Source organism: Tachypleus tridentatus, chromosome 8 (assembly GCF_004210375.1).
Source record: "Tachypleus tridentatus isolate NWPU-2018 chromosome 8, ASM421037v1, whole genome shotgun sequence".
Classification (NCBI taxonomy): domain Eukaryota; kingdom Metazoa; phylum Arthropoda; class Merostomata; order Xiphosura; family Limulidae; genus Tachypleus; species Tachypleus tridentatus.
The window spans coordinates 25,182,705-25,209,650 of record NC_134832.1 but is presented as its reverse complement, the minus strand read 5'-3'; the positions used below and the strand labels follow the sequence as shown (position 1 = coordinate 25,209,650).

At 33.3% G+C, this 26,946-nt stretch overlaps 1 protein-coding gene across 4 annotated transcripts in view; it reads right to left on the bottom strand.

The window, feature by feature from the left end:
• The window catches only part of LOC143258700 (uncharacterized), a 46,825-nt gene extending 35,499 nt beyond the window's left edge, over positions 1–11,326 (bottom strand). For 2 of the 4 annotated variants that reach the window (XR_013032460.1, XM_076518127.1), the window contains exons 1-3: positions 10,997–11,135; positions 7,607–9,196; positions 2,309–2,419 (exon numbers count right to left, since the gene is read on the bottom strand). Coding sequence is in view for 3 of the 4 variants with exons in the window: in XM_076518127.1 (XP_076374242.1) it covers positions 2,309–2,419; positions 7,607–9,196; positions 10,997–11,005 (1,710 nt within the window). In the remaining variant the exon portion in view is untranslated. Of the gene's footprint in view, positions 1–2,308; positions 2,420–7,606; positions 9,197–10,619; positions 10,816–10,996; positions 11,136–11,218 lie in introns of those variants that run through there. The other 2 variants (XM_076518129.1, XM_076518128.1) reach the window with 2 other exon arrangements.
• Positions 11,327–26,946: the final 15,620 nt, after the last annotated feature.

The following is a 26,946-nucleotide window of genomic DNA, read 5'->3' as shown; positions in this document are numbered from 1 at the left end:
TTTAGCGCCGTCTCCATCATTATCTGCTTGGCCATCACGGCAAACAGGAAAAAACTGTCCAGTGATTTAAAAAACTGAATTATTGTTAAATACAAGTCTTGTGCGTCTCTTTCCAGTATTGCTACACAACTTAATGTGCCGAAATATACTGTTCAAAGCATAATTGCCAAATTTAAGCTTACAGGATCAACTGTTAACCTCCCTCGTTCCGGACGCCCCACCAAATTTCCAGAGAGAACCAAGAGGAAGGTTCTCACAGAAGTTAGTAGGAACCCTCGTTTAACACGTAATGACATACAGAAACTGGTAAGGGAAACTGGGGTTGAAGCAAGCACCTCAACAGTTACGAACATGTCACACTCTTCTCAATTCAAAGCATGCCGTCCTCGTAGAACTCCATATTTAAAGCCTGTTCATTTAGAAACACAATTGAGATACGCAAGAAAGCACGTAAATAAACCCTTTACCTATTGGAAGAGTATTCTTTGGTCAGGCGAGACTAAAAATAGAGCTTTTCAACCACAATAATGTTCGTTATATTTTCTGTAAGGAGGGGGAACAAAATCTTCCAAAGAACACCATCCCTGCGGTTAAACACGGAGGTGGCTCGATCGTGCTATGGGGTTCCATCAGCTCTTCTGGTGTAGGCAGCCTTCACCGCGTCAACGGAATCATGAAAAAAGAAGAGTACGTTGATATATTAGGCACTTGTATCAAGAATGATACTCGGAACTTGCGGCTTGAGCATCGTTGGATCTAGAGGAACCATATAAGCGTTCTGGAGTGGCCATTGCAATCACCTGATCTCAACCCAATTGAAAACGTTTGGCATGAGTTGAAGACCAGGGTTCATCAGCATCATCCAAAAAACTTGCAAGAGTTGGAGGCCTTCTGTAAAGAAGAATGGAAGAAAATACCAGTCGAGTACTGTCAAACGATCATGGAGATCTATGAGGAGAAATTGCACCAAGTAATTCACCTGAAATGCTACACAACTGACCATTAAAGTAGACGCACGAAGACTTTCTTCCCCTCCTATGTTTGGTTATTTGTTTATAAACAGTGTATTTGTCGTTCAATTTACATAAAAATTTATGTAGATGTGTGTTGGTATGATATGTATAATATACTTTACTTTCATTATCTTAATCTTGATACTTAACTTATGACGGAAAAACTACTCATGACGCACGGGTACAAACACTTTCTATCATAACTGTAAATAGTAAACTTGATGCAAAGATGCAAAAAAAAAATGTTTGAAGACAGAACAAACTAAATACCTCAATATGAGAACTAACAAAAAATGTGCTGGTTAGGTAGTTTGGCATAGAAGGATTACAAATAGTGTGTGTGTGGGACACATTTATTGGTGGTTTGTTGCATAATGATTGATGTGTGTGATCTGGTTAAATCCCAATGGGTATGAAAGAGATAAAGGCTTGTAATATGTAAAAAAACATTTTGCAAATAGAGGGTAGCATTGAACAAGAATAGTGAACTATGTGAGCAAAAGTAAGGGACCTTGTGAGAAAATATATTTACCATACAAAGTCAATGTACTCAAACACAGCATTATTAAACACACGTACAACAAACATTTTGTATTTAATCCATGTTCTTGCTGTCTGTTTTATAAATTGTACAAGTGAAATTTTAATGATTTACTGAGGAGCACAATTAAAAACTCGCAGCTGGAAAAATACCATCAGCACATATGCAGTGAAGAATAACGATAAAAAAAAAAATTCAAGAAACTGACCAACTGATGCACATGAGCACGTACTGCATTTTGCAACTGTTAATTTATCTATGATGGCTCAACTTCAATAGTAAATACACAATAGTGTGCAAGTTAATCTAAAATAAAGTTAAAACCCACAACAATGGAACAATACTACATTTATATGGATACTACTTCTGACACTTTTCATTATTCTGGATTTAAACTTTATTCTATACTTCTGTATTTGCTTATATACAAACACACTGTGAACTATCTAAAATCATTTATTAACATTTTTCAATTAGTTCAGCTAGAATAATGTAACAGGCATTTTTTTCATTAAACTTAGGAATTTAAGCACATTTTATGTGCACAATCCTTTTGTTATAAATAAAAATTGAGTTCATGATTAACTCATAATTGAAACACAAACATACAAGTGCAATTTAACCTTCATGAATTACACATTATTTTGAAAAGTCCATATACTCCATTTTACTTAACCCTTTCATAGCCTGATAAAATATTCTCAACATCAAGTGCTGAAGCATATAAAAAATAGAGACTTATTCTGTATCTCACATGAGTCACTCCCATTTTCTTTAATCTTGGAGATGCTGTAAGAACAGCCTGTTTCACTCCTTTTGAAGTCCTTAACTCATTGTCATTTTGGCAAAATGGAAGTGGAGAGCACTAAACAAAGTTTATAAAATACACAGATGTAAAATATTTTGGTTTAAAAAATATAGTTATATTGGGTGTATAATTTAATAAAGTTAGAAAAAAAATTAAATTAATAGATTTTTTAAGACAGTACAATTTCTTCATTTTCACATATTTAGCATTAGCTTGACAAACACACATAGTACCAGCTCACACTTACCTGAAGCTTAGGACATCCTCTAAGCTTAATAAGTTACTGACATGAAATGACAACCCATAAAAACACTTAACACAAACAAAAAAGTAGAAATAAAGTGAGTCCAATTAAGTGTTAATAACTACATTTTAATTGAATACACTTGTGAAAACTTTAAATAGTCAGATGGCATATAACAGAAAACTTTCTACCCATGAAACACATGACAGTAGGATATAGATTCAACCTTCTGACAAATAATGACTTCAGTATCCTTTATTTATAAAACTTTTACTGGACAAGTCATAAGATAACTACAGGTGGAAGCTGCAAGCTAAACTGTTGATCACCTTATTTATAGAAAATTAGTAGAAAGAAGACTGATTTGATTCAAGTTCATTAGTCATGCTGACTAAATGCACTTCAACCGAGAGCTAACAGCAGAAAATAAAATGTAAAGTGGCAACACAGAATACTAATTACAAACCAAAACACAATCACATATACTCTGTTGGAATACATTATAGATCTATCTATAGTATTGTAATGTAAAACCTCTTTCCCCCCCCCCCCACAGTGATAAGGCAGACATGCATAATAACGTGAGTTTCTTCAAGATAGTTATTACAAAATAAATCTTTCTCTACTGAGTGAGTTTAAAAGAACCAGAGAGTGGACACAAAAGTATAATACAATTATTAATTTCACAAACACAGTGTATGTGTATTTACTTGCCACAGAGGACAGGCACATTCTCTGAAGAGCTTTCTACAGAGTTGTTAAGTTTACAAGAAACAGAAACTGGACAAAAGAGTAAAATATACAGTTATTAATTTCACAAACACTTCCTCTAAAGAGCTTTCTCTAGATTTTTGATAAACTTAGTCGAAATATTGTGCCAAACTGTATAAGCATCATGTTACTTAGTTAAGTACTACTCACATGACTGAGCACTTGCAAAAAAAACCAAGAGCTGGTAACCTCAAATGCCAGCAAAGAAAACAACTAATTTCATATACTAACAATGTAACCTTTCATTTCTTTCCCACAAGAAGACAAAACATGCTATCTTAAGTAAATTATACAGAACAATATGCAGCTAGAATAGCAGCAACTTAATGATCTTCTAAACCAATGTTATGTCAAAACTGCAAACACACACACACACACATCTATACAAATGAAAATTATTGAAAAGTTCCTATATTACACCAACAATAAAAACAACATAATTATATATAACATATTTACACATCTCTATTAACTTTTTCCACACATGGTCTATTTATGTTATCAATCCTGTAACCAAAAAGTAATCAGCAGTTTCCATAGTACAATTCTTAATGTTTTATGCATCTCCACAAAATACAAAAAAGTTTTCAGTAACAATTAAAAGTAACTTAAGTATTTCGTACACAAAAAAGTCACATTTTAATCAGGTACTTTACTAAAAATGTGTCCATGAGCATATAAAGTCAGAATGCCAATTGCTTTGAGCATAAAGTAATTTTTGTGTTAAGATTATAGATGATCTTTTTCATCTTAAAATTTGCAAATTTCACTAATGTAGCTTCTAAAATCTCCTAAATAAATACCAACCATTTTTTCTTAGTAAAACTTATATCTGCTATATCTGTTAATTTTGCTACTCTAATTTTCTACATAAACTTGGTCAATCTGACTGACCTTGTAAAAACCATTAAAAAAAAAACCTAAAATAAATCTAAACTCAACATTTTCCTTATCTAAAAATACATTTTAAATACACACTGGCCTTTAAACACACAGATAGCTTTTTTCCTCTTGAACTCGCACACATCTACCTCAGAGGTTTGCATGCCCCCAACCTTGGGACAACAACCAAGTAAATTCAAGTCTTCAGATGAATTTGCACTATGCATGATGATACAGAATACAGTAAAACTCTCTGCCAATAGGAGTATGACACATCTCCTTGTACAAATCCTCCCTCTACATTCATGCTCAAAAATCTTCATTCTTTGACAAAGCAATAAAAGCTTTGGTGAGAAAGTGGGGATGATGGGTGGGAACATACAGAAGTGAGTTTCTACTGGAAATACATTTTCAAGTAAGGAAAAGTTTAACTTTAAAAGCTATTATCTCTATATACAGACAGTTAGAATTCCACATTGAGAGGGTAAAGAAACATATGTAAAATTTCCCCAGATCGGCCTCCTTCTGAAAGCACTGAAAGAAGACCCGTGTGGCATGATATCTGATGGCAGAGACACCATAGAGATGCATCCATAAAGGGTTGCATCTATTCTCATTTAGGGTAACTCTTTACCTCTGTATAGGAAGAAACAAAAAGCCTGAAAACTATCATAAGGACAGATAAAATACATAATGACATCATACAGTTAACAGAAGTAGCAAGGTTGAAACTTGTTTACACTATAGCTTATGTGTTCGTCTCTACCATCAAACTCAATGAGTTAAAACAATTCTATAGGTCCTTTGCCTGCTATAGGAATAGGATGTGAGAATGATACATCACAGTTGAATATGGTTAGTTTTATCTACTCTATCATCAGAATCTGAAGGTTCTTACAAATATAGGAGTAGGAATTATGAGTGAAAGATACGTATTTATAATACTGGGGTAGTGATATGGATTTATAACTCACTTGGAGATTGTAATGTATTAAATTTATGAAGGGTGAACTGTACTACACTCTGGAAACACCAAAGCCTCACTTCTCAGTTTGACAATGACCACAGGCAAGAAGAAAAATAAAGCACGTTTTGAGAGTGAGTTGATAAAGGTGATAGATCAACAGAAGTTTTGATGGAAGTGATGTGCGAGGTTTACCAGAAGGAATAGAATGATGGAATGTGGAAGGATGGGTTCTGGCTGAGAGAAGATATTGTAGTGGAAACCCACATGAGCAAGCCAAGATTATTTTGCACAGGGTGTCCCAAAAAGAGAGCAAAAACACAAAGAAGGTGAAGAGGAGGACACGCATAGAGGAAGAGATGAAATCACTTCTGACTGAAAATAACTAGCAACCATGTCAGCTGGTAACAAAAGGGATCTTGTTTAAACATTGTAACAAGAACTGCCAACTGAAAAGAGAATAAAATGCATAGACTACAGAAAAGATCTTTAACTTAAATGAAGCAACACTTAACACAGAGAAATGAAAATATGAACATTAAAGCTGACGACGATGAAAATATGATTCACAAGCACAACCTTCAACTTTGAAACCACTGGTACCTAAAAATATAAAAAGACATGTACAGTATTTAATTAAAACTGGATTCTTGTGTAATCCAGACATCAAGCTAACAGTAAAGAGAACTGGATGTAGAAATTACAAGTCTAGTTTATACAAACAACAACCCATTTAGTTTTGTAGAACAAAATTTGTTTGAACAGTATCAAAGCTAAGACCAGTTTACAAGTCCACAAACTGAAATGAAATAGGAAGTGATTGATTGACATCAGTGGCATATATGAAGAAATGGTCAACAAAGTACTTAAATTTGCTGATAATATGAATGACTTGGATGTTGCAAGGTTTAAAGAGAATACTGCTACTTTGAAAGAAGATTTTGATAATTTGGTAAGTTTAGCAAAATAATACCAGATGGATTTTCATTATAATAAATGTTATGTAATGCATGTGGGTTATTAAAATTTCAATTATAAGTATAATTTTGATAGGAATGGCCCTGACAGTGTTATGGAAGAAAAGGATCTTGGTGATCTTGATTATCAGTTTCCTGTATCATCCAAAACAGTGTGCTGTTGCTAGTGGTAGGACAAGTATGATTTTTTTACTGTGTCTAAAGAAATACTAAATATAAGTCTAATGAGATCATAATTTCATTGAATAGGCCACTGATTAGGCCACATTTGGAAAACTGTGTTTAGTTTAGGTTTTACCTTTTGAAGGGCATTAAAGTTTTGGAAAATGGTCAAAGGAAGGTTACTAGGATGATAACTTGGATGGAAAGGTCATCATATAAGGACAGTCAAGATTAGTGAAATGGTTTTCTCTTGAAAAAAAAAAAAAAGTGAACCTGACTAAAGTGTTAAGATTGTTAAGGAAATTGCTGGTTTTAATGTAAAATTTTTTTTTTTACATTTAACACTCCTACGAAAAGACGTTTCTAGTCCTGATTTCTCCAAGCCCGTTCTCCTGGCTGTGGTTTCGCTAGATAGTAGATAGGGACAGTGGGAATCTCGTTAATCCATTCATTAATGGATTTAAATGGCAATTTCATTTAAATACAAAATTATTAGACTAATATTAATAACCTTTCAAGTTGCTCTGGGGCCTATTAGGCCCCACTTTTCGTAGGAGTGTTAATGGTAAGAATAGTAAGACTAGAAGAAACAAATACCAATTTTGGCAAGCTAAGAGTCATTTTCAGCTAAAACAATTTTCTCTTTTTGACAAGATAGTGACCTCTAGGAATGGGTTAGTTTCATATGTGGTAGAGTCAATAAATGTATGTGAGTTTAAAAAAAAAAAAGTGTGAAAGTGTTTAACTTGAGGGCTTTTATGTTATTTCTTAAACCTCAATCTCAGCAAAGAGTAAAGGAGAGATTTTATTATTTTGCATAATTTCTTTACATTGGAGAAACATTTGATGACAGGAAAATTGTCAATGTGATATTTTCAGAAACAAAGTACAGTCATTTGGCCCATCTAGTTAACTGTTCATAAAAGAAATATTAAAAGAAATATACAAGGAGTTCTAGCACTAGCAAATAGTGCAAAATACAATTTGTCTTATGAATTGAGTCAATTATAATTTTCTAAATTCTTAGTACATTTTACATGTACTTGCGAGTCACCAAAAGTAGATAAAATTATGTAGCTGCAAAAAATATCTCCTCAAAACAAAGAATTAGCCTGGAATTAAACTAAGCTAACTGAAGTATGCATAACTGAGCTTTCAATGTTGTTTTTGGTTTTTTTTACAATTGCCAGGTATACTTACTTAGATGTAACAGGTAAAAGATTAACACATGCACACAAACTTACCATATAATGAAGCCCATTCTGCTTCCTCACAACATCCACCGGTGAGCTGTAAGTACAGTCTTCAACAAATGTTTTCTTCATTTGAGAATGATCACATGAACCAAATGGCTCTGCATAAATATGCTCATCACTAAAATGTCTTTTCAATGTACCATAATGTTTTGGTGGACTAACTGTAGTTGGTGTTAAATCCACAAAAATCTTCAAGTCATTTTGATTAGCATTATCATATAATTGGTTATGCAAATCTGAATCAATTCTAGATGAGATATATCTATTCTTCAAAGGTAAATGGTGAGACACAGCATATGGCTCAATGCCATCCTGAAACATTGAAAATTCTGCCAAAAACCTTCCTTGATACTGTTTTTCCTCCTTTAGTGGACTGACTGTACTTTGAATCATAGCTCTACTGTCACAGCATACCTCAACATTTGTAGGCAAACATATCTTATCTTCTAAATATACAAACTGAGGTGGTTTTGGTGGAGTAACAGGTTTCTGCTTTACTACTTGTTTAACATGAGTTCTTTTTGCAAAATCATCTGTAGATTTATGTTTTTCTTTAGTAGTACTTGATACCCCTTTCCTTTTGGTGTTTTCATCATGTTCCAGATTTTCAAACACAAAAGCTGTTGATTTTATCTTACTCTCTTTATAGATGTCATGTGCAAATGTTCGTGGAGGTTTTGATGGAGGGAAGCCTTTTTTCTTTCTCAATGCCATTTGTGTTCCCTTTAAAAAAGAGTTTGCACTGTCTTCTTCTGAATCTATTGTTTGTTTTTTAACAACACCTTTGAAAGCAGTTTGTATACCTCTATTTTCCTCTGGAATATTAACATTTTGTTTCTGAAATATGGAAATAAATTGGCTTGTAATTCCAATTTTATCTTCATTTCTTCCACATTTATGACTGTACTGTCTTTTTTCTCTAGTAGCTTCTTCAGACTTTGGCTCTGAACTGGAATAAGATGCTAATTTCTGTGCACTATAATCACAATTTGTAGAATCTTTACAGCCTACTCCTAACTGTTTTATGCTGTTAGTTTTATGAGCATGATTTATCTTGTTAATAGTCACCTGTTCCATACACACACTACTAACACAGTTACTCTGTTGCTCTTTTTTTTCATTTTGTAGTGGAATATCTAGAGAACTAGATTTTGCTAATTTGCCAACTGTTGCACTAGTTGCTTCACTTTTTTCTCCAATTACATAAAAACAATCTTTACTTTTGCTATGATGTCCTGAATGACCTTTTACCTTTTGATGCTGGTCATTCTTGAAATCAACTTCATCATGATGTAAATTTTTCACGTCAAATTTCATTTCGTTAGTACACTCTGAACCCTTTCCTTTACTTATGTCTGAACTTTCAAATCGTTCACACATTCTTTGGACAAGTGGAGAACATTTCTTTTTTTGTTCCCACGTTGAAAACTCCTTTCTTTTATGAGAATCTAAAGCAGATCTTTCTTTGTGCTGAAATTTTGAATCATTGTCTGTATCACTTTCTTTTAAGCTGTTGACTAAATTCTTATGTTTTCTTCTACGATACGGCACAGGTGGAGTGACAGAGTTTCCATTCATCTTGTTAAAAGATACTCAGTTAAGTACAGTAAGTAAAAATACATTAATACTATTTGCTAGCACTAATAATGATAAAAATGCTAAAAATATATGGAACTCACACATCATCAGATCAATTATGACAAATAATTTGCTAAATAATAAAAAGCCAATTGGTAAACCAATTATGAAATGTCATAAAATAACTAACTATTGTGAATTATTACTTAGCTTAGATATGCATACCAGTTTAAAAAAAAGGCAAATAAAAAAAAAACTGACAACTAGTTTTTAAAGTTTTCTAAACCTTGTAATTAAAATCAAATGAGAATCTCTCTGAGCATAGTTTTATCAAAATTTTTAACATAAATGAAGATTTCTGTACAACTAATAAAAAGAATGAGCCTTGCATTACTCATAAAGTGATTAACATTCCAACTCACAGTGCATTATTGAATAAAATAAATGTGGTTGACACAGTTTGTGTGGAAAATAAAATAACAATGTAATAAGTTAAGTCTAGTTATGATACAATTATTATTTACTATTTCTACTCTTTTGTTGGTAAAATTGTAGCCTAATAGTATTGTGAGTAATAGCAATACAAAATTGTAAGTACATAATATACCCATATGGGTATTAAAGGGTTAATAAAATTAGTAATGGAATATCATGAGGAAGTGTTACTATTAATATTGCCAAAATCCTTTATACTTAAAATTACGGTTACTCCTTATTAGTTGTGATGTAATACGATCCTGTTTAACAACTTAAATAACAAGTTAAGCAACAGTGCTCCCTGTAAATCTAATTATATTAATATACAGGGTATCCATAAATTATTCACCCCATTATAGGCCTTTATAAATTCTTTACCATAGGAGCTATCCTAAAACGGTTTGCAGCAATTAATAACACAATTCTTTTTTTTTTTCTTTATTTCGAAGAACATCCACGCAAGACATACTTCTTAATGTTTGTTACAAACCTTCTTGATGTTCTGCGTGCTACCAGTAGGGTTTGTGTGGAAATTTATTGAATTCTGGTTTACTAAACTGTGGTAGTTTACTTAATTAAAACAAAAAAAATTATTTTGTTGTCTTGTTAATTGCCTCAACCCGTTTTAAGATAGCTCATACAATGGAGAATTTATAGTCTTATAATGGGGTGAATAATTTATAGACACCCTGTATTATTGCTGCTATTAGTAGTACTAGCTAACCCTACATTGAAGTCTACCGTCGTAAGACATTACCCTAATTCTAAAATTTAACTCGCTTCTCACTAGTAGCAATAATAATAATCAATATGGTAGTATTAACTGCTATGCTAATCTGTAAAATGAAATTAAAACTTAGTAAAAGCGTAATTTTGTAATCAACTTCTGTTTAAAAATTACACCCTAAATCTGAGAACTACCTATAATGACTAGCAGTAGTATCACCTTTCTTTCCGATTAAGCTGACTAAACTGTACTTTTCAACTTGCAGAATTATAAATAAGAGTATTTATTTTGTTCACATTACACCTTGTGTTTGATACGATTTTAGATATCCCTATTTTCAAAGTTAAAAGATAAGTTGTCCTTCAAGCAATCCTATTACTAATACTCTATTTAACCGGTATGTGAAACATGTTTACAGATGTCGCTCTGAAGCATAAAACTGTTGCTTCACTTAAGTAACTCAATGTGTGCATTTTCTAATATTTTAAATATCTTATACATGCTTAAATATATTCTAATAGTGATAATACACACAGTAATTATTGAGTATACTCTAATAAAGATAATGCACACAGTAATTACACTATAAAGCATACCGTCATCATTCAACTTCCTTTCGTATGTAATCCTCCCCCAGTGACACAACGGTATGTCTGCGGACTCACACCACGAGAAATCGGGTTTTATTTTTCTCCTTGCACTGTTTCTGTATTGTATTATTCCGAGTTTTAGCGTAGAATTTATTTTATAGATAGTACTAGAAAGCTGAGATGGATTGATACTAAACACATTTTTTTAATTTCAGTGTTAATCATTACCTCAAATCTCCCTCCAATTTAATCTGTAATGTTATTGAAAGAGCCTTTTGTAAATATGACCCTTTACACACGCACACACTAATTGTTTGTTTGGAATTAATCAGAAAGTGACACGATGGGATATCTGTGCTCTGTTCACCACGCTTATCGCAACCCAGTTTCTAGCGGCGTGAGTCTGCATACATACAGCTGTGCCATTGGGGGACAGCACATAAAATCTCCTCCCATTTGGGATTTAAACGTAATATTTCCACACAACAGTCAAGTAATACAGGAGGAAGAGGGAAGAGGTCTAGTGTACCTAACAGTCCTGGATATACAAGTTTATATACCCAAACACCTAGAGAGAGAGAGTTAAGTAATACAAATACTGAACCATTGTAAATATACAATGTTTAAAATTCAATGCTAACAAATGTAAATTTAACATATTCTCTCAGCAAATTGTCTAATGTGGCTTTGCTATCAGAAAACACACACGTTTAGCATATCAAAATATTAAATGTTTCTCTGGATATTGAAAGAGGTTGTTCTAACATGATCATTTAGTTTAGTCCCCAGAAAGTTGGAGCTGAGGTGAGGGAAAATTTATGTCTAGCCCACTAGGTTATTCCTCTAATAAAACTAATATACATATATGTTTTACGACATTTTATTATGAATTTCCTTTGGACGATCTTTGGTAACAAAAAAAAAAAAAAATCCTCACACCCTTTATTCCCACATCCATCTAATTGGGGCTGGGTAGGTTAACCACGATTACAACATTCAATGAAAACTAATTTGTTAGTGACATTATTTTCTAAGGAGGGTGGGCTACCCTCGTTTACCTCACTTTAAACCGTCGCTAGAAATTGGAAAAAAAACAGTCTGTATACTATATTTAAAGTTTTGCAATAGGGACCTGGAGAAATGTCCTCCCCATAACATTTTTTTAAATATCAATGCATGTAGTAGCAGCTTTGAGAAGGGTTTGTAGCTCTATAGATCCAATATTATATAAATTTTGTTATATTATTAGGCTATTAAATAACACTTTCACCTTCGATCTGTTAAATAAATTTAATAATTATGTCTTATGTTATAAATAATGAAACATTTTAGATATATAAATTTCAATACAAACCGTTGAAACTTAATATTATTGTTTTTAAAAAATTAACATAGTTTGTTTCATTTAACTCCTATACATGAGCTTCAATAATGTTCGGTAGGCATGATCCTCATCTTTTCGTTCTCTTTCACAGCAAGTGGTCTAGTCTGCCAGTGTATTACCCTTTACGAACTAATATTTGATGTATCAATATGGCTGTAATTTTTATTGTTGTTGTTAAAAGATTGTTAATGAAAATTTGCAATTACATGAGACATTCTCGAAGAGGTTCTTATCTTTTACAATTTTTTTTTGTGAAGCAAAATGCTCCTCATGTTCAGTCAAGGAAATTGCAGCACTTTTCATATCCCACAGCTCAAGCACGAAACTCATAACATCTGAACAGAGGCGGCATCATCATCAGGGGGGGACACAGGAAATTGTTACTCACTCACTACTCTCCATTGAAACAGCATTGAGGTCTCCAATGTATTTGAACCTATGTTCCATTGATGGAAAACGAGCTTTCAATGATGTAAGTGTATTAAAAAGTGGTTTTGCTTTGGGTACAGCCACTGAACTCGTCATTGTATATTCTCCCTCTCCTGTAGTTTATAATCTGATCGAAATTACAACTTAGAACATAAGTGCCACAGATGCTGCCTTCGCTAGGAATTAAATCTTTCTATCACCTAAGTGATGCCACATTGTTTTCTTTGAGATTCCTTCCTTCTTCTTACCTCACAACCTGCTGATGTCGTAATTGCCTTCTAATGTAGGCTTTGTAAATTATTCATATGAAAGTTTGTTTTTATTTCGCGTAAAGCTACAGGAGTGCTATCTGCACTAGCCTTCCCTACTGTAGCAGTGAAAGGATAGAGAGAAGGCAGCTAGTCGTCACATCCACCTCCAGCTCTTGGGCTGCTCTTTTGCCAACGAATAGCTGGATTGACCATGACTGTATAATGCCTCCATAGCTGAAAAAGAATGCATGTTCGTTGGGATTCAAACCCACAACCCTGAGAATGTGAGTCAAGTGCAATAACCACTTGACCATACCAGGCAAATCACTAATAAAAAATTATACACATTATTCTTTACGGAAATAAAAGTGTGACATTCACATTTACTGATAAAACGTATTAACAAAGTAGACAAATTTTCGGAGGACATTTTATTGTGGCTCTCGAACATGGACCAATAAATAACTCTGTGTGTTGAAACATTTGGCAAAAAATCAGCGACGACAATATCCCAATCCCGAGTTGCTTCTCATCCAAGCACTTGATCGATTCAAGCATTAATTCGTCAAGATTAATTATTAGGTATTGCACAACCTGTACTTTAGTCCGCACATTCTGAGTAGTGTGCTATTAAAACATGTAATAAAGTAGCCCCAGTCTTGTTTGTACCCTTGAATATCAGAAGTCTGCCCCATCTCACTCAGATGGACTTATGGCTACAGAAACAAAATATATATTTTTAGCACTTCTGCTAACATCAATCTGATACACTCACAATGTCAGGGGCACTTGGTAGGATTGATTCCCAGGGACCTCTATGTTCAGGTGAATACCTGCATACGGAGACAGAATGTTTAGTTGCTATTAAAATCTTGTATTTCAGCTCCAGATCACTCTACTGTCTTTCATAATCCACTGTGGTCTTAACACCATACCAGCAATTTTGGAGAAGCTCTTCTTTGCCCCATGCATCACAGTGCTTACAGTTTTTGGGATACAGTCTTGTAGATGCAGGAGCGAGGAAAAACGAGTAACTGCAATAAATTCAAAGTACAAAAGCAACCGATTTGCGCTATTATTTTGTATTTTCTTTAAACAGAGCAGTACATTTTGTTTTTATGCTTCTTTAATCTTATAGATACAAGACTTTACAATATCATTGTAAGTATTCTATTACTCTTCACAAGTTATCTTATTACTGACTAACTTTAAAGTATACACATAAACGCATATAACAAGCCATGTCATAATTCTCAGAATTCCATAAGCTCTTAAAATTTTGCTTCATATATTATTTTAGTACAATTTCTGTATGTTTATGGTTGCAGACTTCTGATAAACTACACATCCACTCAGTTTTCTTAATGCTTATGCATATCCTACTTTTCAGGATTGTACTTAGTTCTGGGTCACTTGCAAGATCTTTAATGTATATATCGCTTACTAAGAACTCACCCTAAAATACTTCATATAACGTTTTTGAAGAGAGACTTACTACCTTGACAACTTCTAATATAAATGACGCTAATTGCATACATTTTCTTCAGTTTTCATAAAGCTCCTACTGAAACAAGAAATTCTTTCCCAACTTATTACATGTGCTAGTATCCATTAACCAAAATTCTAATTTCCACATCATCACTTGCTACATTTCATTTCTACCCTGACAGAAATTAATTAATTCACCACACTGGTATATGATATACTTTAGAAATAATGTGAAAAGGAAGCTGAAAATAATGACCTCAGTGTATTTCTGCAAAATCCTTTTGCATTAGAAGTTTCATTGCAAAATAATAGTCTACAGTCAGGACCATCACATAGAACCATAAGCACTAATCCTTTAACTGTTACGCTATATTGTGAAGAATCGTTAATAGAATGTGTTCTATCATAAATTTTGCAAATCCAGTAAATATTCTAGCTGCAAAAACACAAACAAGTAAACATGGAGTAGAAGATATAATGTTTGTACTATTAGTAATATATTAATTAATTTTACTATTCTCTACACAAGATTCTGAACAAAATAAAAAATTGTCAGAACAGAAAAACATAAAGAGGAGTTTGCTGGTCAAAGAGAAACATATATCTTGTTACTAGCGATAATCTACTCAATACCTTAAGATTCATTGATTTCAAACACAAGTGCCAGTAACTTTCCAACGTAAGCTATGTTATTGTAGCTAAACAAAGGAAGTGAAGCAATTATTGCTTCAGAATAATAGTGAATTTACAACAACAACAAAAAAGGATAATATTCTGCCCCCTCCCAATGTCACAACAGTAAGTTTGAGGACTTATAAAACTGAAAACTGGATTTTGATACAAGTGCTGGACACAGATAATTATGTAGCTTTTTGCTTAACTATAAAAATGCAAATGCTGCTTTCCATACTGTAATTCATTTATCCCATAAGTTGTAAAAATACACTCGTTTCCCTCTCTATTAGATGGTTGAAGATTATTCGAATTTCAAAAACAAACAAAGTACCCGAGAAAACATGATGCTTTGAAAAGATATTACTTTATTATAGTTCATTAGTCTTGAAGAAAACGCGTATGCGCTAATGCATTACCAAAAGTATCCTTAAGGAACATGTCTATAAAGGCTATAAACTTTATGTGCCTATACAACTAAATATTCCCAGAAACATCTAATAAAGTGGGAAACAGGTGTGGTCTAATTTTGCACAAGATGCGAGACATGCAGCTTATATCTGAAAGTATAAATTTAAAAATAAAGTGTTAAGGATACTAGCTACAAAACTATGGTCATCCGATATAATTAACAATGAAATCAACAAAATAAAACAACACTTCATCAACATCGACAAATTTCCTCCAAAAACCGTTGAAAAAATTATATGCTCACACCTATATCAACAACAAACAAACAGTAATAAATTCCAAGATACAACTACCTACAAAACCTTACACTGTTGCATGTCATATGCTCCTGATATCAACGAAAAATAATCAACATTTGGAAAAACTTATGACAAAACACAACATTCCAGTAAACACCGAATTTATTAAAAAAAAACAGGTATAAAACTAAAGGCTATGCTATGCAAAAACTACACTGACAATCACAACACCGATATTATTTATAAAATACAATCCAATCCTGCCACGACTTCTATATTGGAGAAACAAGTAGAAAAATGAAAAGTAGATTCAAAGAACAAAACAAAACACAAATGTCTTCACATGTTTTTGAACACTGCAAATCAAATAAACACAACATAACCATAGAAAACATCCAGACACTAACTAGGGTTTGTTTGTTTGTTTTTGGAATTTCGCACAAAGCTAATCGAGGGTTATCTGTGCTAGCCGTCCCTAATTTAGCAGTGTAAGACTAGAGGGAAGGCAGCTAGTCATCACCACCCACCGCCAACTCTTGGGCTACTCTTTTACCAACGAAAAGTGGGATTGACCGTAACATTATAACGCCCCCACGGCTGGGAGGGCGAGCATGTTTTGGCGCGAGTCGGGCGCGAACCCGCAGATTACGAAGCGCACGCCTTAACGCGCTAGGCCATGCCGGGCCAAAATTAAACTAACCAATATGAAAGAACACCTTTATACCTGTACTAATTAATAACCTGACATCTAACTGCAACGTCATTTATAATCCCGTACTGGTTATACTCTCGTCCCTAAGACATGTGCCTTGCTACGGTCAGTTGCGAACTCTCTCTTTGTTGACCTGAAGATGACCTCGGAAGGTCGAAACGTTGCACACTGTTTTATTAATAAAAGTGTTAATACCCGTAACAGCCATTCTGAGATATAAAGTGTTAAGGACTACCGTACAGATATTACCACTATTAAGTAACATAATTACGACTGAAATGAAAATAACAACACATGTAAATTATGTATACAAATAGGTTAGAGGGGAAGCAACTTAAGCGAGTGGACTGCAAAATAAACAGGTTTAGAGTAATTTCGTGATAGAAAATGAGAGAGGCTATACAGCCTAAATGTTGCGTGTTCCATTCTTTGTCTTCCTACCTCTCATATACAAAATAGTTTTCTTTTGCAACAGTATCTTACAAGCAGGCAAGTCTGTTCAAGGAAATTGAATACGTTTGGAGGTGGAAGGGATATGACTACTGCCTTTTCTAGAACACTACATCTCGCTTTTTACTGGTAATAATGTGAAATTTGTAAATTACAAAACAAGGTAGTTGCACTTCAAACTGCTGATTGTTTTGCCTTATTTTATGAGTGACACTGAATTGATAGGCGACACTCATCATTGGTCTTTGAACCTATTAAAATAATATTTCAAATGTATGATTGTGTTCCTTTTCTCTGAAATATGCAGAAGTTATCAAGTTATGTTAGATATTTAGGTTAACTTAATTAAAGACTAATTTAACAGCAGTGTACTCTTCAATGACATAATGTATTTTTTGATATAAAATAGATTTTCAACCATCCATATTTGTTTCTAGAATGTTGTAATGAAAACACTATGTAACACAAATTTTGTTCCTGGATAGTATGCGTTATTTCTTAATTGCTTATGTTTAGAAGTACAGGAAATGGCCATAATTCCCTTCAAACTTTGCTTTTGTGACCTGGATAATGAAATTTAGAAATTAACCTATTTTCTATGCAAAAACGGGCAAATTTGCACGTTTTCATCTACATCAGGTCTGAATAAAACAATATATAAATCAAGATTTACATGTATTTATACTAAAGTTGTACAAAAATGAACAAAAATGTCTAGAAGTGAGTAGTTTTTCGAGATTTGCGACTGTAATGTAAATCACTTTCTGGCTGCTTTCTTTCTGGCGGAGTGGGTAAAGGAAGCTCAGGACAGTGTGGCACTGGGACGATGGATGATGGTAGGTCCGGATACATGATAGCAGATACATTCTTGCCAGCCCGACGTTTGGAAGGGTCCACCATGCAGAAGTAGCAATTGCTTGAGTGGTCAATGGGTTCACGCCAAATTCTTGGAATAGCGAACTTCATGGCTCTCTTTTCCCTTCTGTACCATCCTGCAAAAGAGTAAAATGGAATTGTTATGAAGAATAAATTTATTTCATCCACAACTAATGTGTAAGAGGTTCATGCAAAATATTTTATTCGAGATATTTTTTCTGTACTATTGGAATTAAGAAAAAGTCAAGCAAGCAAAAATTGTCTGTCTTATCTTCTAGTTTTTTGTTGGTTTTTTTTTTTGCAGTGCTCGCAGGTAAAATGAGGTGCCCAGGGTTCGTCTTGATCCTCGACAGGCATGTCGAAATATGCCTTGTAGGCTTAACGCATTTTAGGAGATGCTGTCACAGAGTACATTTTTCGCTGTTGTCTTGATAAATTGGCCACATACATAACAGAATGCATCTGGAGAATGCTTGCAGCTTCTTGACGCAATTTCTGATAAAATCATATAGGTCTATGTGTTTACTTAGGCAGATAGAACTAAACTGAAGTGGTGAATGGTGAGCCCCTGTATATATCTTACTATGGAAAGTTCTAGAAAATTCTAAAAGATTGTTGAAAATTTTCGTAAGTTCTACACCATTCTTGCAAGTTCGAGAAACTTCTTTCTCAGCTACTCAGCACTGAAACTACCTGGAAGGTTCTGGAAAATGGGTAAATTTGAAAATTTCATTACCAAGGTCACAAAACCAAAGTTTGAAGAGAAAAATAAGTTTTTTTCTATTTACTTTATGCATAAGCAATTGGGATTTAACACTTTCTGCCCAGGAACAAGAAAAAGTAAAAATTTTGTTAAATAGTGAAATTAATACATAAAATACGAAGTAAACTGTTTTCTAAACACTCACACATATTCTTCCACATCGACATTTCTTTTTTATCTATTTCACAAAACTGCAACTGTTAACAAACCTAATGTTTAGTTCTGGTTGAAAATATTTACACAAAATAAAAAATAAGTTGCATGTGTTATGGTCACATAAATGTGTAAAGAAATTCCAGACTGAAAATTTCTGATGGAGAGCATATTTTACCAACACTTAAACTCATTGAAGTACAAAAATAATTAATACGTTTGTTGTCACCATCGCCAATGACACTGTCCAACGTCAGGGGTAAACCCATGGAAAAAACATGTCTAAAATCGTGTCGTCGCTCACGACCATGCCAGCACGACAGTAAAATATGCACTATTGTGACTTGAGTGTCACACAGTCCACACATTAATGAAACGGTTTGAGATAAAAGAAAACGATGAGTTAAAACAGTGACCAATGCGTAACCTGGTTAGGACAACCTCCTCTTCCGTTCTATCCTTATGGAAATAAGACGGCCAGAGTCCAATAGAAGGTTTTATCTGGAAAAGCTTATTATCACGTTACTAATTTCAAGTCCATTATTAACTGGCGCGGAGCCGAGCCTTGAATACAGGATCGTAGTCCATATATGGAATAGGCACGTAGTGATAGAATCAGAGCAGACAGACTTAGCTGTGGTGTCAGCAAGATCGTTTCCCAGAATACTAATGTGGCCTGGTGTCCAGAAAAACTGGATAGAAGAAGATAAAGAGAATTGGGCCAATCATTTTTTAATATCGACGAGAATAGTGTGAGAACTATCGTGAATCTATTCCAGGGCCAGTAGAGAGCTAAGCAAGTCGATATAAATAGTACAGTCTGTGTACTGTATAGCTTCTACGTTGTCCAGGGCAAGGGAAATGGAATACAGTTTGGCAATGAACACAGAAACTGTAGAAGGGAACCTGTATGCAACCACTGAATCACAACAAACCATGAGAGAGCTCATAGAGTTACCTGATTTCAAACCATCTTTATAAATTGGAATGGAAGGATGGTTCAAAAGATGTTCAGCAAATAGAAGACGGTATTTTTTAATCAGGAGTGTCCACCTTCTTCAGATGACTCAAAGAAAAGTCACACTTAGGGATGGTAATAAGTCATGGTGGGATATGGCTGACCTGTGGAGACAGCAGTGTCATCCAAAGGCAGAGACAATTCAGCCAACTGCCAAAGCCCATGATGATGAATGGCGTCCAACATCTTCAAGGCTGAGATCCTAGCAGAGTCACAGACCAGAGATCTGCAGTCCAGATTCGATCAAATGATGGAACAATAGACCTTTAGCAGAGAACATTAATATACTCCCTAAGAGGTGGAAGAGAGGACATGGAGGATGTTTAGTACCCTTGTACACTTGACACGTAGCTCCTTCATGTATAGAATGGAAGTCATCTTACGGTCAAACATAAACCCAAAGAACTTTGCTTCAGAGACCAAAAGAAGTATAACATCATCGAGATTAAACTTAGGATTGGGCGAATACCCCATTGGTGGCAAAAATGCATGCACATGGTTTTAGGGAGAGAAAAGGTAAAGCTGTTTTCTGAGATCCATTTCAGTAAATGGCTGAGGACAGTCTGTAGCTGCTGCTCAGTAAACCTTTTGCTCGACAACTGACACAAGATGTTGAAGTCGTCAACATAGAGTCCATTTGTAGTTGTAGGGGGAAGCTGTCCAGTAATGGTATTAATATTTAAAATGAAAAGTGTGACATTCAAGATACAGCCCAGAGGGACTCCAGGTTTCTGTTAGAAATAAGAGGAAAGTGTCAAACCTACTTGAACTTGAAATCGATGGTCTTTAAAAATTTTTTAATAAAAATGGGCAAATTACCACACAATGCATATGAGTGAAGGCCTTGCAAAATTCCATATCTCCACGTAGTATCATAAGCTTTCTCAAGGTAAAGAACAGAAACAAAATGTTGTCACTTGAGAAAGGATTTCCTGATTGATGTTTCAAGTTGAACCAGGTAGCCCACAATGGATCACTGTCATTAAAATCCAAAATGGGTGGGCAAGAGAAGATTGTTTGATTCGAGAAACCAAACAAGGCAAGCATTAACTATCCTCTCTAAGACCTAATAGAGACAACTCGTCACAAAGTAGTTTTAAAAAATCTTGGGACCCTTCCCAGACTTGAAGAAAGGAAGGACATTAGCCTGGCGCCAAGCATCAGGAAAAGCATTCTCCTGCTAGATCCAGTTAAAAACAACAAACGAGTAGCAAAAGAGGAAGAAGAGAGATGGCACAGCATCTCACAATGATATCATCAGGTCTGACTGATGTATTGCCTGCCCAATGAAGAGCAAACTTGAATTCTACTAGTGTAAAGGGGCAATTATAGTCATAGTGATAATCAGCTTAAACGGAAAAGGTGATTGCTCTGCCCGAGTCTTGACGGCCAAGAAGGTAGAGAATGGAACAGAAGTTCTAGATGCATGAAGAAAGCTTTCACCATGAGTATCATTAATTCTCTGTGGGTTATCAACTTCCTGGTCTAACAAGGACATTGCAGCAAAGCCAAGGATTTGTGAGCACTATACCCAAACACCAGCATCAGAGACAATGCCCACAACACCAGTTGGGAACGTCTAATACTGATATTTGTTTGATCCTAGACTAAGTGGACTAGCTAACTGACTCTAGAAGGGAGGCACCTCAAAGCCACCCATCTACAGGAATTCATGTCCAGAGTGATGTGTTAGGGTTGAACCCCTTAACCACCAGGATCTTCTCCTTCCCTTTATTGGTCACCATGCACAACAAACAAGTGGGTTAATGTTCAGATCCCAGAAAAGGTAAACCGAAATTACAGAACCTCCTCTGGGAGGTACCCTCACCACATACAGGAATCCATTTCAAGGGATTATAATTTGTGGAACTTGTGCATCACATATTACAGAAACTTTAATATCAAAATTTACCTCTATTTACAGTATTTAGTTTATTTTGAATTTAGTTCAAAGCTACACTAGGGCTATCTGCACCATTATGATACTAAATCAAAAAGTAGAACTTCTTCAATATTATTGAAAAGTGTATCTTTTTGTTTTACTATGATAATATAAAAAAAAATAGGTAGGCCAGTTCTACATTGTACTTTCATAAAATGCAAAAAGCTGAAAATAAAGTTCTTATTTTTTGATAAAAATGTGACTAGACAAGCCAATAGATACCTTTATTTTGAACATATTAGACTAGAAAGTCATAAATCAAGTTTTAAAACTAATTTAAAATTGCAATAAATTATTAAACATACTATCAATTTTACATGAGTACATCATGAAATGACTAAAATAAATTTCTTTAATCGAAATTCTTTTTCAAAAACCATAAAACTTGAGAATGTTATGTAACTTGAAACATTTAAAATACTTTAGTCATTTAGCTGATTTCAATCAGATCTACAAAATATTTTATTACAAATTATTTTGTAACTGAAAACTATACAACTACAACCAGACGTGTAGGAACAAGCTATTTTAATACCATTGAAGTTGCACTTACTGAATTATTTTTCTTTCATTAACCACTTTAAAGTATTTCAAATTTTAAAAAATACTTGTATTCAATCATAAATACTTTGAAATTGTAGAAACATTTTGAGAGATCATTCTATTTTCATAGAAATTCACCTATTTACCTTATTTATTACATGCCAAAAATCAATAAAAATGAAATAGAAACAAGATGTAAAACAAATCGCAAAAAGATAACTGAATGTTTTAATAGAGATTATTGAAATAAAATAAACATGAGTTACAGATATAAAAGAATTATATAAAAACAAAGGGTATATATTTTTAAGCAAACAAAAGTAATATTATTAATGTATTAAAATAAACTAAATAAAATAAGAAAACTTAAAATTTTAATTTCTTTTTCATTGAGAAAATATAATTATGATACATAGAACTGATACATAATTACCAAATAAAAACAGAATTGTGGAAAATCAAAATAATTTAATACATTTTGCATTCAAGTTTTTAAGTCAATTACAATAGTTTCATATTTTTTTACCCTTTTCAACAATTTATTAACATGTGAGTGGAAGTTAATAAAATAACATAATGAAAGCTGCAGAATACATAAAGATATAGTTAAATACATATGCAACCCAAACAGTCAACATGAGAGATATCCTATCTATACATGTTTTTATGTAATATGTTTGAATTATGGAGAAATTTCTCAAACATGTATAGATGAAACACAAGGAAAATACATTTTATACTAACTGTGCAATATATGAATCATCTTGTAGTATCTACACAGTATACTAAATATAAGTAAGGTTCTTACAACAAAAAGTGTTGCTCAGAAATCAACTAAATCAAATCAAACCAGTTTATGTTACCTATGTTTTGCCAACTTGCCATTTAAACAAATTCAAATGAGAAACAATTTGTTTAAAAGTTATTTTAATACAGTTATGAAACATTTCAACAATTTTTCTTACTCCTTACATGAGAAAGTTAATATCTTACTATTTACTAAAACCCCAAGGTGAGATATTTGTTATTTTAAACATGAAATAAGTTTGATTATCCTTTTTTTGTTCTTTTTGAATATTTTCTTATTCAGCAAAGTAAATTTTATCAGAGTTATGAATAAAATAACATTTAAGATGATATTATTACAACAAAATGAAACCAGTATAAACGTTAAAAAGATTTTAACACAAAATGTAGTAATTTGATAAAAACAAGAGCTTCAGAACAATATACCCATTACTTGTAATTTTATCCTCTTGCAGTTTCAAAATAAGCTTGAAGAAAAGCTTTCAACCTTAACTCCTTCCCCCTAGTTAATATTTATGAAGTTAAATGTTGTGAAATAGCTGAGCTAATTTTTCATCATATATATATAAATCAAGTTTCAAGAATATTCAATTAATTACTTTACATTCAGGTACAACTTCCTTTCCATAAAGGTTTCTATTACGATGTTTTTTTTAAAAAGAAAGAAAAAATTAAAAAAAGAACAATATTTCAATATCAAAGAGGTTCAAAACTCTAGTCTGTAAGTTAATTTTAATAACTGATTTCCACAGCATCACTCTTTTCAGTAGATCCAAAAATATCATGTTAAACATGAAATACATTTATAATTTCCTATATATTCTGTTTCTAACAGTCCAAAATCAAGGTAGATTACTAAGAACCATAAATATCTTCACTTTATCATTGGAAAGGAGGTTTATAAAAAAAAAAATTATAATCTTGATAATTTCCCTTTTCTCAGTTATCAGACTAGAAGCTGGCATTAATCTAAAACTAAGGACAGTATTAATGAGGTATAAATTCTTATTAATTGAAAATTACATACATTGATGAAAAATCTACCATATTATCTCAATATATATATATATATATACATATTTTACAGAATCTTATGAATAAAATATAATATATACAGTTTATACTCCTAAAATCCATAAGCCTAAGTAGGCTAGTCAATCTATCATGCATATCTTCTGGTAACTTTGAAAAATAAAGCTAAAGCTGCAAGTGAATCTAACTGTTTTATATTAACTCCATAGATTATTAGCTCTGCTTGATATGTTTTCCGTCAAGATTATGCATTATTTTCATAGCATATTCTGATAGTTCTAACTCATAATCATTTTTCTCTATATACTTTAAGTCTAGGTTATCTTTTAATGGTTGACACTCATAAATATTTTTTTTTTTTAGTTTTGAGTGTGCCTCATCTGGCTCTGTACTCTCATCAGTAGGAAGTAACTCAAAAGTGAACTCAGGTGCATTTTAATGTATATCTTTTTACAATGACTGCATTACAGAGTCTAAGTTCAAATTTTGAATAAAATTATGTTTGTTGTTTTAAGAATATATCTATGTAAATCCTGGTGGCTATCTTTATGAAGACTATAACTTCCAAATCTGGCTTTTGACAAACTATTTTCTGAAATATGTGTTAAGTTCACTTCCACAAGATCAGTGTCAGTACCTGGGTAATTGCTCAAGGAAGGAGATAATAGATGAGCCCATGAGAGAACCAAAAACATATGAATAAATTAACTTTAGTATTATTAAACTATTGGCATTCAGTAAACTTTTTCGTATCTTTTTGTCAGCATATTTAACGCAGTTTTTTTTTTTTCAGTGAGCAACCTTAGTTCTTGAATATTCACTCCATATAGCCTATTGGTGGGGAGGGCAATAGACGAGTCTGGTGTAATTTTATTGGACGATTACCTTTATGAACCTAGCATTGGTTTATGTTGTTGGTAAATGGAAACTGATAAGTGATAGAGTTGGTAACTAATTAGAGACTGCTTAGCTACAACACAAAAGAAAGTGGAATCTTTGGCATCCCATGAATATCATAAAAAGATGAAAAATCTGGATGCCAAACCCAGAAGGAAAAGACAAGAGTTAAAAAGCAGAAGACAGTTAAAGCTAAAATGCAATTAAACATTTCTAGCAGCCTTCTGGCAAAAAGTCTATTGAAAAACTACCACTACTGAAATTGAAAAAGAAAGACATGGAAAAATGGCATTTCACATCGAACCTGAAAATGTTTTAACAGAATTAGGAATAAGCATCAGTCAAAACCTACTTTTGCAATCGACAACGCAATTTTTTCGAGCTTTTTGAATTACTGTCACAGTGTCAGATATGTTACACAGTAATTTACCAATGATCAAATACCCTGTTAGTACAAAAATGCAGTTTCCTTATTTCACTGTCCTTGGAAGGTAAATGATACAACAAGAGTAAAGAAAGAGAGTGACTGATCTTTTCAAAATCATTTGAATATGAAATGAAGTCAATCTTCTGTAGTCAGAAAAGAATTAGAGGCTAAAAGCATATGCCTAGCACAGATGGGTCTTTACATGTATATTAAATTTCCATTCCTCACATTAACAACTACCATAAGTGGAAGAAACTGGAGTTTACAATGAAATCAAACATGATGGTCAATAATTAAATGTTCAAAAGTTTTATGTGAGAAACAAAAGGTTGTGTAATGTACTGAATTGTTTCTCACAAGTAAAAAGATATCTAACAAAAAATAATCTGCCATCTTGCAGATCCTCTGACATCCCTTTCACAGAGTACAATGGTACTTTTCTGTAATTGCTTGAGCTGATTTCCCAGTATGACCCTGTTTTAAAGAAGCACATGTGTAGAAATATTAAGAAAATTCATGCATATTATCTGAGCAAAGACATGTAAAACAGGTTCTTACTTCTTTCAGAAGCTGTGCTGGATAATATAACTGAGAAAGTCAAGAAAGTAAACTCCTTCAGCTTGATAGTACACCAAAAATTTCTAAACAGGAACAGCTTTTTTTATTACTCCTTTATATTGTCATTGATGAAATTAACAAAAAATCTAAAGTTAAGGAAAGTTTTCAGGGCTTTTTGTATGTCACGGACATGATTGGAAAAGGGCTTGCCAGAGTTTTGTTAGATTGCCTCAGTAGTTTTGGGTTGTCAACCTGTAATTTCCATAGCCAGTGTTGTGACAACAGTACTAATACAAAATTAAAGTACAGTGGAGTCCAAGCCATCACTGAAAACAAACAAAAAAAGAACTATTGGCTTTCTCTGCTCTTTGCTGTCCACACAAGTGGAATATTGTTATTGTGTATACTGCTGAATGCTCAACTGAAGCAAATTCTTTTTTGCAGATAACTTATACTAGATTTGGTGCACTTATGAAATGCTGGGAAGTTCTGAAACAGCAATTGACAAAGTTTACATTAATTCTTTTAGTGTAATTTTGTTGCAGTTTTCCCAGCTTTTGTAGCTTTTGCACAGTGAAATTCTTGATGCTGAAGATTTATGAGGCAGAGTCTCTGATTTTGCTAGTTTCAACATACAACTTTTTTGTGTCATTAATAATCTGATTTGAGATCTTGTCAAAGATTCATAGAGTTAGTACTGTTTTACAGTCTTGAGCCACTGATATCATCAGTGTGATTCTTTCAGCTAAAACTGTTATTTCAGTAAACTTACTCACTCTTTGAGCTTAAAAAGCCTGAAGCTCAAGCTGCAGAAGTTTGTAAAGAACAACATTTCCTAATCAAA